This window comes from Glycine soja, chromosome 8 (assembly GCF_004193775.1).
Source record: "Glycine soja cultivar W05 chromosome 8, ASM419377v2, whole genome shotgun sequence".
Taxonomy (NCBI): Eukaryota; Viridiplantae; Streptophyta; class Magnoliopsida; order Fabales; family Fabaceae; genus Glycine; species Glycine soja.
Window position 1 is genome coordinate 46,447,524 of NC_041009.1, and position 13,465 is coordinate 46,460,988.

The window sequence follows — 13,465 nt, forward strand, 5'->3', positions numbered from 1 at the left end:
TTGGCTTTTAAGAAGATCGAATTCTTGAAAGTATTAATTCTTTTGAAATAATTGGTTGCAAAACACTTCTTAAATTGTTTTCTTTTAATAAATAAATTAAATTTATGGAACTATTTTTTTTTACCAATATTAGTTGATTGACACACATAATAATAAATTATGTCTCTTAACTGAATGATTGGAAAGAAATAAAATATTCACCTTTAAATGTTGATAGTGTCAAACAAAAATTAATCATTATATTATTTTTAATAATAAATACTACATATCAACGTAATGATTAACGAAAAATGAGTAATGTTATATCTTTGTTACTATTATCTATTGAATGAAAGGTAAAAGGATTTAATGTTTTGAAAATATAAAATAATTTAAAACTTTCTGGCGGTCTCTACATTTATACTTTGTCCTGCACGGTCAGACTCTCAACAGTGGATATGGGAAAACTCATATGATGGAAACAAAGTTGTAGCCCTTGTTAACCCCTTTGTCCACTTTAAAAGAATACAAGAATACTACCAGTGTCTGAATTCTTATAGTTGCAATTTCTAATCCTTCAGAAGTGTTCATGGGAAAGGACAAGGGATATATTTTATTGAAATATTCAAAAACTTCTATATTATTGTTTAATAATATTTTTAGAAGATAAAAATAATTTATTCAATAAAATTCAACAATGTGAATATATATACTTTACTGAAAAAATTCAAAATTATTTCATAAATATATTATTGTAATTAAGAATTCAAAAAAATTAAAAGCTAAAATCTAAATTCAAAGAATAAAAATGATAAATATTTTTAAATGTGAAAATTTTATGTAATTATATTATGTACTCAATTCAGTATTGTTATTTTTTTTTTTCATATTATGAGACACCTAGCATGCATGCATGCATGATTTATGATTAGTTGAACATGTCATCACATACAACATTAGTATAGTAGCTGACAATGCATAACTTAAGGGTGCAATCCAACCAAACTACCCAATCACACTGTAATTCGCTCGAAGCTTCAAGCATCATACAACATCACCATTCATTCATTCGATCAATTTTTTCCTTTTAAATTTCAAAGTCAAAAAACAAATTAATCGTGTAACCAAAAAAGATTGATTCCTAGCACTCAGTGGCGCGATTTCACAAACCCTGCAAACAAATTACAAATTTGCAGCGGCTAGCTAGATTTTATCATCTTATATTATTAGAATTCCTATATCTATAAATTTCCCGCTAAAATTTCCAATTTCAAACACAACCTTGATTTTGGACATCTTTAAATTACTTACGTTGGCGATCAATGGCTTCATCTCTCTCCGTTTTTCACATTAATTCAGTTAAGGATTCCTTCTTCTCCAATTTTCACATCAATTAGGCACTAATGGCAACAACAGAACATCCTCGGAGAAAACTCATTATAAAGATTTACTTTCCACGTTCCCAAAAGCATGAGGCCGCCTCTGAGGTTTCTGATTCTTGCGGTGAGAAGAGGAGTACCGTCACTTCTTCGAACCCACCATCTCACGGTACCAACACTCCAAACGATTCAAGAAGCGCGTCGAAAGTGTGTGAGCTGAAGAATAAGAAGGGTTATTATGCGACTGCAACATGGGTTAACATTGAAAACCCATCATCGGAATCTTCTGCCACTGATTCAAGAATTTCAAGAACCGGGTCTGAAGTGTGTGAGTTGAAGAACAAGAAGGAGGGTGTGCGTGTAGGGTGCAAGAACACAGATAAGAAGCGAAAGGTCGTTTACTCTCCACGTTCTGAAAATCCTGAAGCACCCTCTGATGAGAAAAGGAGGAAAACGAGTTCTTCAAACCCATTATCAGAAGATTCAAGAACTGTGCGTGTAGAGTGCAAAAAGAAGCGAATATTGATGGACCGTTGCAAGAAGATGCAGTGTTGGGCTATGTTGAAGCGTTTAATGGTGGGAAGAGATGCGTGGGCTTTAAAAAAGGATATTCTTGATCCCAAGGTATTGTGCGTTCTTCATAAGTCTGAAGCCATAAGAAAGCCAAAGGGTTTGGAGGATATTGAGTCAAAGTTGAAGAATTGGGATTACTCCGAAACTGATGAGTTTGTGGATGATGTGAAGCTTGTGTTGTCTTATGCTTTGCAATATCCTCAAAGGAGTGAGGTTCATAGAACTGCAAGGAGGATCAGTGAGGGTTTTGAGATCAGTTGGAAAACTATGAAGGCCAAGTGGATGCGTGACGAACAAGATTTGCAAGAGAAGAGATGATGATGATGAAGTCGCCGGGAAAGAAAGAAGGCAAGTGAGGAGTTATCTCAAAAAAGGAGCAATCTTTTGATTTGCTGATTCAAAATATCATAGGAACCCGGAAAGATGGCATGTTTCATCAACCGTTCCAATTTAATTACCCTGTTTATTCATATTTTTATGTAAAAAGTCTCTATTGAATTTCTTTTAAGAAGTTTCTATTTCTATTTTGAGTAATTAAGGTTAATTACTACCTTCAAACTAAAGAACAAAGTCGTATATTTTACCATTTTCTATTTCTTTTAAGTTTCTCTTTAATTGCTGTTCTTGACATGATTTTAATTACTATTGGTAGTAAAGCAACACGGATTACAATTTATCAGTACACCTAATTAATTGATTATCGAAAGAGCTTAATTAATATGTCTGAAATCATGCCAATTAATGACCGTGATTTGAGTTACCTTGTTAAAGAACAAATTGTTGAATCTAGCTCAACTCGTCTTTAGAAGATAACGTAAGTAATTGTTGAACGGAAATTGTATTATAGTACAGAATGCATGCTTAAGAGAAATGTAAAATTTGTAAGGTACAAAATATTGGTCATAATCACGGCATAACCTATGCAACGTGGGACGACCCTTGGTTTGTCGCGGCAAATATGCCACCACTTGTCTTCTTCCTATCCACACCTCAGCCTTAGGCAAGTTTATTTCTCTTTCTCCCCCACTCTCTACTTTCTACTTCACAATAAGACCCTCTACACCCACTTTCTCAACTGTGGATATGGGGAAGAAGCTCATGCATGCGGTTCAGTACGATAGCTACGGTGGAGGACCTGCTGGATTAAAGGTTCTCTCTCTGATATATAGGTGTTTATAATATCTTCCTGTCGTTGCATTTTATTAAGTTTTATATTGTGTTGAGTGATTACTGCCAAAAAAGGTGTTGCAATGCCTTAACCCTTCTTCTTTTTTCTGTTTTCTACTTATGGGTGTGTGAAAGAGGGAACGACTTCATAATCATGGACAAAACTATGACATACGGAGTCCATTGAAATCTAATAACCTACTTTGTTATCAAAATTTTACTGCAAATTTATATCATGCCCCTTTAGGAAGTTGGTAAGAATCCCAGATTTTTTATATGATGTCCCTTCTTTTTATAAGAATGTGCATGTTTTGCCTGCCTCTACTAATTGATCAAATGCAGTAAGTTAATGATCGTTAATTTGGAAGAGAAGAGACTTATACCCTTTTCCCCTCTTTCATAAACTCCCCATCTTTATTAAGGATAAGAATAAACTTTTGTGATATAAACTACTAACTTGGATAAATCTTCAGTGGCACTTTTGCCCCTCGTCCATGAGATTCTTTCTCTGCGGATTTATCTTTAACTAGCATTGTATAAAATTTATCTGTATGGCCTTAATGTTACCTGAGAAAAAGTTCAATCTGATGTGGGAAATGCATTTTATTTTAACTTCTGTGCTTAGAAACTAGAAAGCACCAATGACATAAAAAGTATTGGTATATTAAGAATGCTGCTTATAATTTATACTTATTTCAGCATGTTGAAGTTCCCTTACCTACTCCCAGCAAAGATGAGGTTTTGATTAAGGTTGAAGCAGCTGGTCTAAATCCATTTGATTGGAAAGTACAGAAACGCATGTTGTGGCCACTTTTTCCTTGCAAGTTCCCATATATACCTGGTAGCTTCCTTTCCTTTTCTTTCTCTCTCTGTTGTTTAGATATTCATCTTTATCATAGACATTTCAGTATCTCACAATTAAGCAGGGTTTGTTCACTTACAGAAATATATGGCAATTTCTGATAGTAATATTTTCAATTGAAGCAATTTTCTTTGACAAGAATCAGATGAATATCTGTCTCTTCAGATATGAATAAAATTTGTATGTGATGATCTGTTAGGACCCCAGTAAATAGTGAGGCAGTAAATGGTAAAGTAAGCAATAGAGTTTCACCCTATGCTAAGGTGTATGTGAGAAAGAATAAGAAAAACAGGAATGACATGGGTGCGACATGTGACCTGAGTGTGAGCAGTGGGATTTGTAACTAGCTTGCCAAGTGGCAAGGTTAGAGTAGGAAATATTGGTTCTGTTATGGATTGGATGAGGGGAATATAGGGAGGGTGAGTTGCTGAGAGGGGTCTCGGAGAATTGTAGGAATAGACTGTTGGGAGAGAACTAGGTCTCTGAATACCTAGTGAGCCTTGTATACATTTCCTTTCTGTTTGTGAATAACACACAGTAGGGGAGGAGCTAGATACTTCATCGGTATGGGTTCTATTCCTCAATATTCAATGGCATTCTTCTTTTATTTCATAATTACTGATACCAGTTCTTACATGATCTTATGTTCTCTGAAAATACTGTATATTACTGAAGTAGCAATGTCTTCCTCTCGATCTCATAGTCCATAGTTGAAACATTTACTCATACAGTAGCTTTCTTAGCTATGTAAAATTGCTATAGATCTCATTTTGCAATTGCACTATTCAACTAAAAGATCTGGAATCAAGAGCAAAAATACATGAAGCCTTTTTTTAATTCAATTACATACTACACATTGAACTTGAACTCGATACTTAAGTCTACTGATGTTGAAACACGATTTTAATTATAATTGTACAATATAGTTTACATTCATCTACTGTTTTATTTTATCTTATGTTTTCCAAATATTTCAAGGGTATGATGCTGAAGACACTACATTCTGTTATAGGCACTGATATAGTTGGAGAGGTCATGGAGGTTGGTCAAGGTGTCCGAAAGTTCAAACCTGGTGACAAAGTTGTAGCCTTTGTTAACCCCTTTGTAAGTTATCATGAGTATTATATTTTTCTTGCTCCTGTCCACTTGAAAATAATACTAGCAATATCTAATCTCTTTTATAAATAGATAATTTCTTTGATGACTTTACTCTGAAATGGAATTCTCAAGAAATTTTAGATCTTCCACTTTACGATGAAATCTTCCTTATTTTACTTTTGACTTCTGAGGGAGGTGTTTGCCAAAAAATATCTATGAGCATAAAGTGTATGTTGAATTCTGGTATTTTGTGGCAGAAAAAAATGATTTATTGCAGAAGTTATCCTAATTTAAATCTATACTCACCCTCTTGTATCTTGTCTTATTTTTAATATATAATTGGAAGAAAAAAAACATACATATTTGTATTTAAGGTATCTTATTCCTACATTTGACTTGATTACACATGATGGAATAATACAAAGATGTTACCAATATCAACCAGCCTCATCAAACAAAAGACATGTTTTATGAATAATGAAATTTTATAATGCTAGAGTGGTGGAGGACTAGCTGAGTTTGCTGTTGCTAAGGAGAGCATCACTGCATCAAGACCATCAGAATCCTCAGCATCTGAATGTGCTGGCTTACCTGTAGCAGGTCTGACAGCTCTTCAAGCACTCACCAAATCCATAGGGATCAAACTTGATGGGAGTGGTGAACGGAAAAACATTTTGGTCACTGCTGCATCAGGTGGTGTAGGACACTACGCAGTCCAACTGGCAAAGCTGGGAAACACTCATGTGACAGCAACGTGTGGAGCTCGCAACATTGAATTGGTGAAAAGTTTAGGGGCTGATGAGGTAATTGACTACAAGACCCCAGATGGTGCTGCTTTGAAGAGTCCATCTGGCAAGAAATATGATGCTGTGATTCACTGTGTAGTGGGTTTTCCGTGGTCCACCTTTGAGCCTAACTTGACCATGAATGGAAAGGTTGTAGACATAAGTCCAAGCTCTGCTTCAATGCTGACATTTGCTCTGAAGAAACTTACCTTCTCCAAAAAGCAACTTGTGCCTCTGCTTTTAATTCCTAAGGGTGAGGACCTTCAGTATCTTATTGATTTAGTCAAGGAAGGAAAGCTTAAAACAGTTGTAGACTCCAAATATCCTTTAACCAAGGCTGAAGATGCCTGGGCTAAGAGTATTGATGGTCATGCAACTGGGAAGATAATTATTGAGTTCTAGATATGCTCCATAAACTGAATACACTTTATTATGTGAATTGATTCAGGGATACCTTGCAGTTTTACTTTGGTATGACATGAGTCGCATATCATTTGTTGTGCCCTTGATACTGTAACAATTGAATTGATCTCAGTCCATTTGAAAAGAATCATGTTATGTACTGTCTATCTCGTAAATGATGATTATACATGTATGAAATTTGGGGCATAGTTCTTGCTCATGGAATCACCATTAGCATTTTATTGCCTTGAAATGTGTCAATTATTCCTTTCCTAGATTTTTTGGTTTATCTGAAGTACAACTTTTGTGACCCAGTCAAACACGCTTAAACATATGATAGGGGCTTGGGTAAAGTATTATGGGATGTTTGGTGAAGTATTTGAGTGCTTAGAGTTCTCCCACATTAACAACTAGTTTTTAAGAAAGGTTTCCAAATGCTTGGCTGTTTATCAATTGGTTTCAAAGTTGGGGATTAAAATCATAAAGTTTAAATTTTTAAAGGGCTAAAAAACTTTGAATAACTAAAATCAAAATCACCTAATTTTATAGGAACCAATTATTTAAGCCTAAGATTAATTACAATAATTTAATAAACAGTTTTACATTTCAAAGCATAAAAAAAATTAAATAAAATTTAATATGTCCCGTGAGTTGTTTCAAGATGTGAATGTGATGTCATCACTGTTAGAGTTATATGACATTCTTTACCCTAATATGCATATAATTGATCACTCATTGATGATTTTATATTCAATTATACAGTTGAAAAATTTGTAATTGGGTTGGAAATGGATAATATGCAAGTAGTATTGGTATTGATAAATTCTTGAACTATAATACTTGTCATAATTTGAAAGAATTAAGAAATTGAAATTGTAAGGTTAAAAGGTTAATGAGTCGAGGAATTGAACCTTAGTTTGGTTAGTGGATTCAATTGTTAGTGAAGGTGAGGTATTTGAATTGAGTCATGTTAAAGAGAAAAGAGGATAATTTGAGAAAAATCATTTTTGCATCGTTAAACCCATTTCCACTTCAAATTGCTTTGCAATCTTCATTCTAAAAAAAAATGTTTTAACTCAGTTTATAGCGTTCAAATTTGAGAACCTCCATCCGAACAGCCTAAATCCAGAAAGTAATCCGGAATATAAATTTTTACATTCCAGAATGGCTAATCTGGAATGTAAACGGGTGAAGGAAGCAATTGCCCTTGCCATGGTATCAATTGATCTACACAATGCACCACTAGAATAAAAGCAGCAAAGCTTTTTTTGTTTTGGTATTAAACAGAGCAAAAGCCCAAAGGAAACTACAAAGAAATAATGCGAGGAGAAACAACTCCTCTACTGTCAGCAAGCAACAGTTGACTGATAGCAGGAGGTTGCTCATACATCATAAAACCCAACTGCAAGCCATAAGACAAATTGGCCAAAGCATCCGCACAAGCATTTGCTTCTCGATGTACATGAGAAATCCTTATCCTCCAACCAGAATTGTCCAACCTCCACCCCATAACAATACCTTCAGAATCTCCAAAAATACCATTAAAAAAAAACACTGCTTCGGAATCTATCTGCAAATCAACAGCCTGAAAGCACCAAAGCATTTGCATGCAAAACAACCAGTTTAAATCCTTCCCTTTGTGAACATCAAGAATAACTTCGAGGAACTGATAATGATGTGACTGAGTGACTAACATCGTTGACATTCTAGGGGGAGAGTCTACCATTATGTTAATCTGGACTGAATGAATTCCCTCTATTTTTCTTGAGGGATCATGCAAAAGACTCAAGAAGACAGAAAGATAATGATGTGACTATCAATCCTCAGACAAATTCTGACCATAAATCTCATACTGAAACAAAAATTCGAGGAACTGAAAAACATAAAGATTATCCATTAAAGGATATCTTCTGAACTTATCCATGCTTGGGTAGCTGAACTGCTGACACTGAAATTTCAAAGTGCAGAGAATGACCTGAACTAGTGCTAAATTATTTCAAGTGAGCTCAAACACAAGAGTCATTGCTCCCCAGATGATGTAGGACGTGGAATACTCTCCAAGAATGATGCCCTTGCAGTAGGGTTGGTTGAAAAATGTCCTAACACTGCAATAGTAGCCGTACTACTTCCAAACTTCTCAATTCCCCTCGAAATCATACATGTGTGGCTTGCCTCTACAACTACTATCACATCTCCGCCTAACAGTGGGGCAATGGTTTCAGCTATCTGCCTGGTAAGCCTTTCCTGAACTTGGAGCTTGAAACCATAAAAATGTACTATTGATTGTAAAAGCAATTTTCCCATAGGATTGAATCCATCAGACATGAGGTATCCTATGTGAACAACACCATGAAAGGGAAGCAAATGATGCTCACATTGTGACCAAAAAGGTATGTTCAGCTCAGAGGTTATTTTTTGGTTGACGTTAACCTCCTCATTGGCATTCAAAGAATCTATCCCATCACAAAGAAAACCATTCAACTTCATATCAAAGTTACTGTTTTGAAAGTTCATCAACCATTTCACAAACCTACTTGGAGTCCCTATAAGCTCTTTCCTCAAAGGATCTTCTCCCAAAGATTCAATAATTGAAGCTACTGCAGTAACCATTACAGGATTGACTGGTCCTATTTTCGAGGAAACTTTGGCAGATAGAGAAGACTGAGAAGGACACCAGCATGGATCAGATGATCCTCTCAAATGAATTTTATCCATATTGATGCCTCTAAATTTAAGAAGACCAAAGAAATCATCCCATACATCTGCATTTTTGTTCTCAAAAACCCCAGAACCTGAGGAAACAAGTATCTTCACCCACCCTTGATGGTTTGAGTCAAGAAAGACTGGTTCTATGTCTGGAAAGTGGATATGTGTACATTGAAGTATGATAGCAACACCTGCCGGCTTTATTCCCCGATGTAAAGCAGAGCATACCTCATCTGCCAGACGCTGAGGCTCTTGAAGTCGTTTCGCAAATACATCAGCAACACGAGAGAGCTTGCTTAAACCAACAACTCTTTCACCAGAGGGGACATAACCCACATGACACTTGACCGGGAATGGAAGCAAGCAGGACTCACAATAGGAAAACAAGTCAAGATCTCGAACAATCACGAGTCCACCTGCTCCCCCTGCATGACCAACTCTATTATCTAGACCAGCTTCGGGGAATAAAGCACCTTGAACAATGTCCTTCACCTTTTGTCTGTAACCTGGAAGAAAATAAATCTCCTTAGGATTAGTAATGATACTATTCAAGAAAATATGATAAAATTATTAATTTAATACAATGCTAAAGGGACATACTCATGTAGGAAACTATGGAGAAAGGCAAAGCATATAAAGCAACAAACCAAAAATGGAGGAAGAAATACACTTCTCATTTACAGCAAGTGCATTAAGGACGCAAAACATTGTTATGGAATAAAATCATTATTCTTGGGAGATTATGTAATACTTCGTACCCCATTATCCAGAGACTCTTCGCTATGCGAAGGTATGGGGGAGGGATATTGTACGCAGCCTTACCCTTGCAGATGCAAAGAGGCTGTTTCCGGTTGGGAGATTATGTAATGCATAAAAAAAAATTGAAACAGTATTCCAAAACTTTCCATCTCTCCTATAAATGTGTATCAGTCTATGCATACTTAGATAACTGTAATATGCAATGTCAGTGGATAATAAAGGCCAACAGCAGCAGGGAGGAAGAAGACGTGCAAAAGGTGAGCACAAGAGAGACACAGAAAATGCATCTAGCAACTGCATCCATGGTATTCAAGATACCTTTTTGACCAAATATTAGTCCTTCAAAATAGATGGACATATGAATAGTTTCCATGAAAAGCATGCTCAGACCAGTACTTGGCACATCGTCATGATTCATGAATGAAATAAATAATTATCTCTTTGGTAATTCTATCTTGAGAAAAAGAAGAATGACCAAAAGCAAATCTACTTTCAAGTTTGAAAATGATATTATTTACATAACAATGGTTACCAAACCAAGGCCATGACATTCACAGAAGCACATAAACAAAAAAAGGATAAGCAATGTATCTGAAAGAAAAAATGAATTCAAGTAATTCGAAAACTTCACTAAGAAAAGTATGTCAAATACTTTGTTGCAGTGAAGAGACTGGCTTAATAGCAACACCTCAACATTTTTCAATAAACTAATTGTTGTCCATCTCCAAAAGCTGTGTTGGATTGCCCAACCATGTGTCTTGCTGGAAATGTTTAAGGACGATAAAGATAAAGAAATAACCAAAATCAACCAATATCTTCTCCAGAATATGTAACTGAGTGAAGGTCACAGGAGATCAATCATTGACTGTCTGAAACTTTGTGATGCAGTTGCTCCTAGAGTTTATTGACAGTAAAAAAAAACAGAAGACAGAAATTATAAATTCACTATGGTATTCTATTTCCAAAAGGGAAATATTAAGCTGGAGGCTGACAAGATGAATCAATACTTAATACTACTCAGTTCCTATGTGACTATGCCTATCCCTTTCATCAGCAGGGCAATCCTACTCACAAGGAAAAACAGTGTACTGTAAAAATTAATTCAGAATGCAGAAAGCCTTTAGAAAAATAACAAATACTACCCGTTTGTTTGGCCATGTGTTTGAAATGCATGGATTCTCAACAGCCAGATGCTACATAGTGTAGCTTCAGCGTCTTTTTATTCACTTGATGCAAAAATTATAGCATGTGCGAGTTTCAAATGCAAAAGCAATCACACTACATCTTGTCCTATATATAAAACCCTTTTAATTACTTCATAAGAATTAAGAATTTTAGTTAAATTAGTTAGTGAAATTTGTATTATTCGTCCAGAACTACCCTTAAACCATAGGAATATCATTCTCTTAATCTTTTCCCAACGAATGAAATAATACATCTCTACTTAAGGATATTTTTGTTAAAAAAAAAGTAATTGATACAAACTAAGACAAACTTTCCAAAAGGTTCTCATAGAATACACCAAATGTAGTAGTCATCAAATAATAAAAGACAGATGAATAAAAGAAATTCTCCATATTTCATAACTAACATGAATGGCCTTAGATCCATTCATCCAAATTGTGACATCATGCCGCAAAAAAAAATATCAATAGTTATACTCATACACTCACTTTCTCTTCCATCTCATTTTCTTCCTTTCCTATTACAGCACTTTCTCTCTTTTCCTTCTTTTTTTTTCTTCTTATTTGTCTCTTCTATCCATCTAGTACACCCCAAAATTTATGGGGTGTACCTTAAATCCTTAATCACTACTCAATAAATATATTCATTACTCACACAACACAACACAGCAAAGGTGAAAAACTATAACACTCCTCACCATTCAAAATTCAAGTATTCTTTAGCAAATCAAGCAAGAGAAGAAAAGAAAAAAAAAACACATTTTTAAATCAAAGAAAAGCAAGTCACTCACCTCTGGTTCCTTCACGAAGGGCCTTGGCAACACGAAGTGGTGTCTTTCTAAGACCTTCCCTGTTCACATCTTCCCCTAGACCCTCCAACAAAACCTTCACAGCATCCTCAACTTCACCACAACCATTGCTCACTCCATTTCGAATCTCAACAGCGAAACGCCCATCACCCAAACACCCCATTCAAACACCGCAACAAAAAAGAAGAATTATAAAAACAATACACAACCTTCTCAATACCCCCCCCCCCCCCCCCCAAAAAAAAAAAAAAAAAACCAAACTTGTGACACAAAAAGTGCTCAACTTTTCAACAACAAATCCAAATCTTCAAACAACCCAGTTTCCTTGAATTGTTATAAATAATCACAAATCGGAAGAAGGGCATGAAAATGCAAAAGGGTGGCAGAGATCGGTGTCAGGAGATGGCATACATAGTGGGGATTATAATAATGACCAACCAAGAAATAATACGAGTGGAGTGGGTGAGTAATTAGAAGAAGAAGAAAATAAGTATATAAATAAAAATGGAAGGGGTTGGTTAGTTTGGTGAATGCTAAGAATAAATCAAAAGTGCTTAGGTGGGGACACACATGCGAAAACATATTTCGTAGAACATTAATTAATTTCATTAAATGATGTTATTTTTAATTTAAAATAAATAATTTTCTTAAATTATTTTTTATTGAAACTTGGGATTAAACATAAAAAATTATTAATCTTATTAAATGAAGAGTATTTTATAATTTTTTTTATTAAATAAGACATAAGTAAGTGAAATTTATTCATATTTAAAAAAGATAAAAAAAATTAATGCTTATAATTAGACCAAAAGAAATATCAAATAACACACTCCTCTTAAAACACATTTCTTTGGTTAAAATTTATTAAAAACTATAAAATAAAAAAAATATTAAATAAAAAATGAGACCTAAAAAAATATAGTTTCAAATCAATTTTAATTAATTATAAAAATATATATCAAAAAAATATATTAAATAATATATTATTAACATTTCTCCAAATTTTATTTCATTAGGTGCATCCAGAAAGATGCCACTTTTCTTTGTCTAATGAAAAGTAAATAAAACGTATTACTATGGAGACCAAGGAGATTAATCATCACATAAAGTATGATAATAAATAAAGATAAATGTTAATAGATACTTTTACAAAATTGGTTTAAGAACTTAAAAGAAAAAAGGCTTTTATATGTTTTTGTATATTTTTTTATAATTTTTATAATAAATATTTTTATATTTAATTTCTTAATCAATATCCTAAAAATACTTATTTGTAAGGTTCAGAAATAAAAAAAAAATACTTATTTTTTAAGCATTGAAATTTCATTAACCGCACAAGAAGTGCTAAAATGGGTACAAGTGTATTGTCCAGGCACCTAAAGTATATACGTGTACAAATACCCCAATAAGAATCCAATGTGTCATAAACAATGAAGTAGGTTGTAGTGTTGAAAGACAACAAAAATACCCCACAACACATGGCCACATATAAAATTATGAACTCGAATCTTAAGTCTATGCACAGAGACACCTGTGAGTTCACAAAACATGTATTCAAAAAAAATATTCTTTAATGAATTTTGGACTGTGGTGGTACTATTCAAAACATTTTGTAATAAAAAATGTTGTGATTGTTGATTTCTATTTGTTTAATAATACAAAAAAATTATATTTTTATGACTATGATTACTGGTTAAATAATAAAAGAATGAAAAAATTTATAACTACCCTCTATATATCTACTCAGGCTCTGTCCCTGTTA

The 13,465-nt window shown here is 34.1% G+C and overlaps 3 protein-coding genes across 4 annotated transcripts; 2 read left to right on the plus strand and 1 right to left on the minus strand.

Moving 5' to 3' along the window:
* The first annotated feature begins 1,382 nt into the window (after positions 1–1,382).
* LOC114424246 (chromatin structure-remodeling complex subunit rsc1-like) lies at positions 1,383–2,249 on the plus strand. Its single transcript, XM_028391089.1, has one exon. It carries the CDS (start codon positions 1,383–1,385, stop codon positions 2,247–2,249), a length of 867 nt encoding a protein of 288 aa, XP_028246890.1.
* A 680-nt stretch (positions 2,250–2,929) lies between these two features.
* LOC114423700 (chloroplast envelope quinone oxidoreductase homolog) lies at positions 2,930–6,482 on the plus strand. 2 transcript variants are annotated; one of them, XM_028390550.1, is made up of 4 exons: positions 2,930–3,080; positions 3,798–3,939; positions 4,973–5,064; positions 5,556–6,482. In XM_028390550.1, the coding sequence occupies exons 1-4, from the start codon at positions 3,015–3,017 to the stop codon at positions 6,243–6,245; spliced, it is 990 nt and encodes a 329-aa protein (XP_028246351.1). In that variant the 5' UTR covers positions 2,930–3,014; the 3' UTR covers positions 6,246–6,482. The 2 variants fall into 2 exon arrangements, with proteins under 2 accessions (XP_028246351.1, XP_028246352.1); XM_028390551.1 differs by having other exon boundaries at positions 2,988–3,100.
* Positions 6,483–7,473: 991 nt separating this feature from the next.
* On the minus strand, positions 7,474–12,206 carry LOC114423701 (GTP cyclohydrolase 1-like). The gene is made up of 2 exons (XM_028390552.1): positions 11,686–12,206; positions 7,474–9,457 (listed from the first exon to the last, which is right to left on the minus strand). Exons 1-2 carry the CDS (start codon positions 11,864–11,866, stop codon positions 8,265–8,267), a joined length of 1,374 nt encoding a protein of 457 aa, XP_028246353.1. The 5' UTR covers positions 11,867–12,206; the 3' UTR covers positions 7,474–8,264.
* Between the last annotated feature and the right edge of the window lie 1,259 nt (positions 12,207–13,465).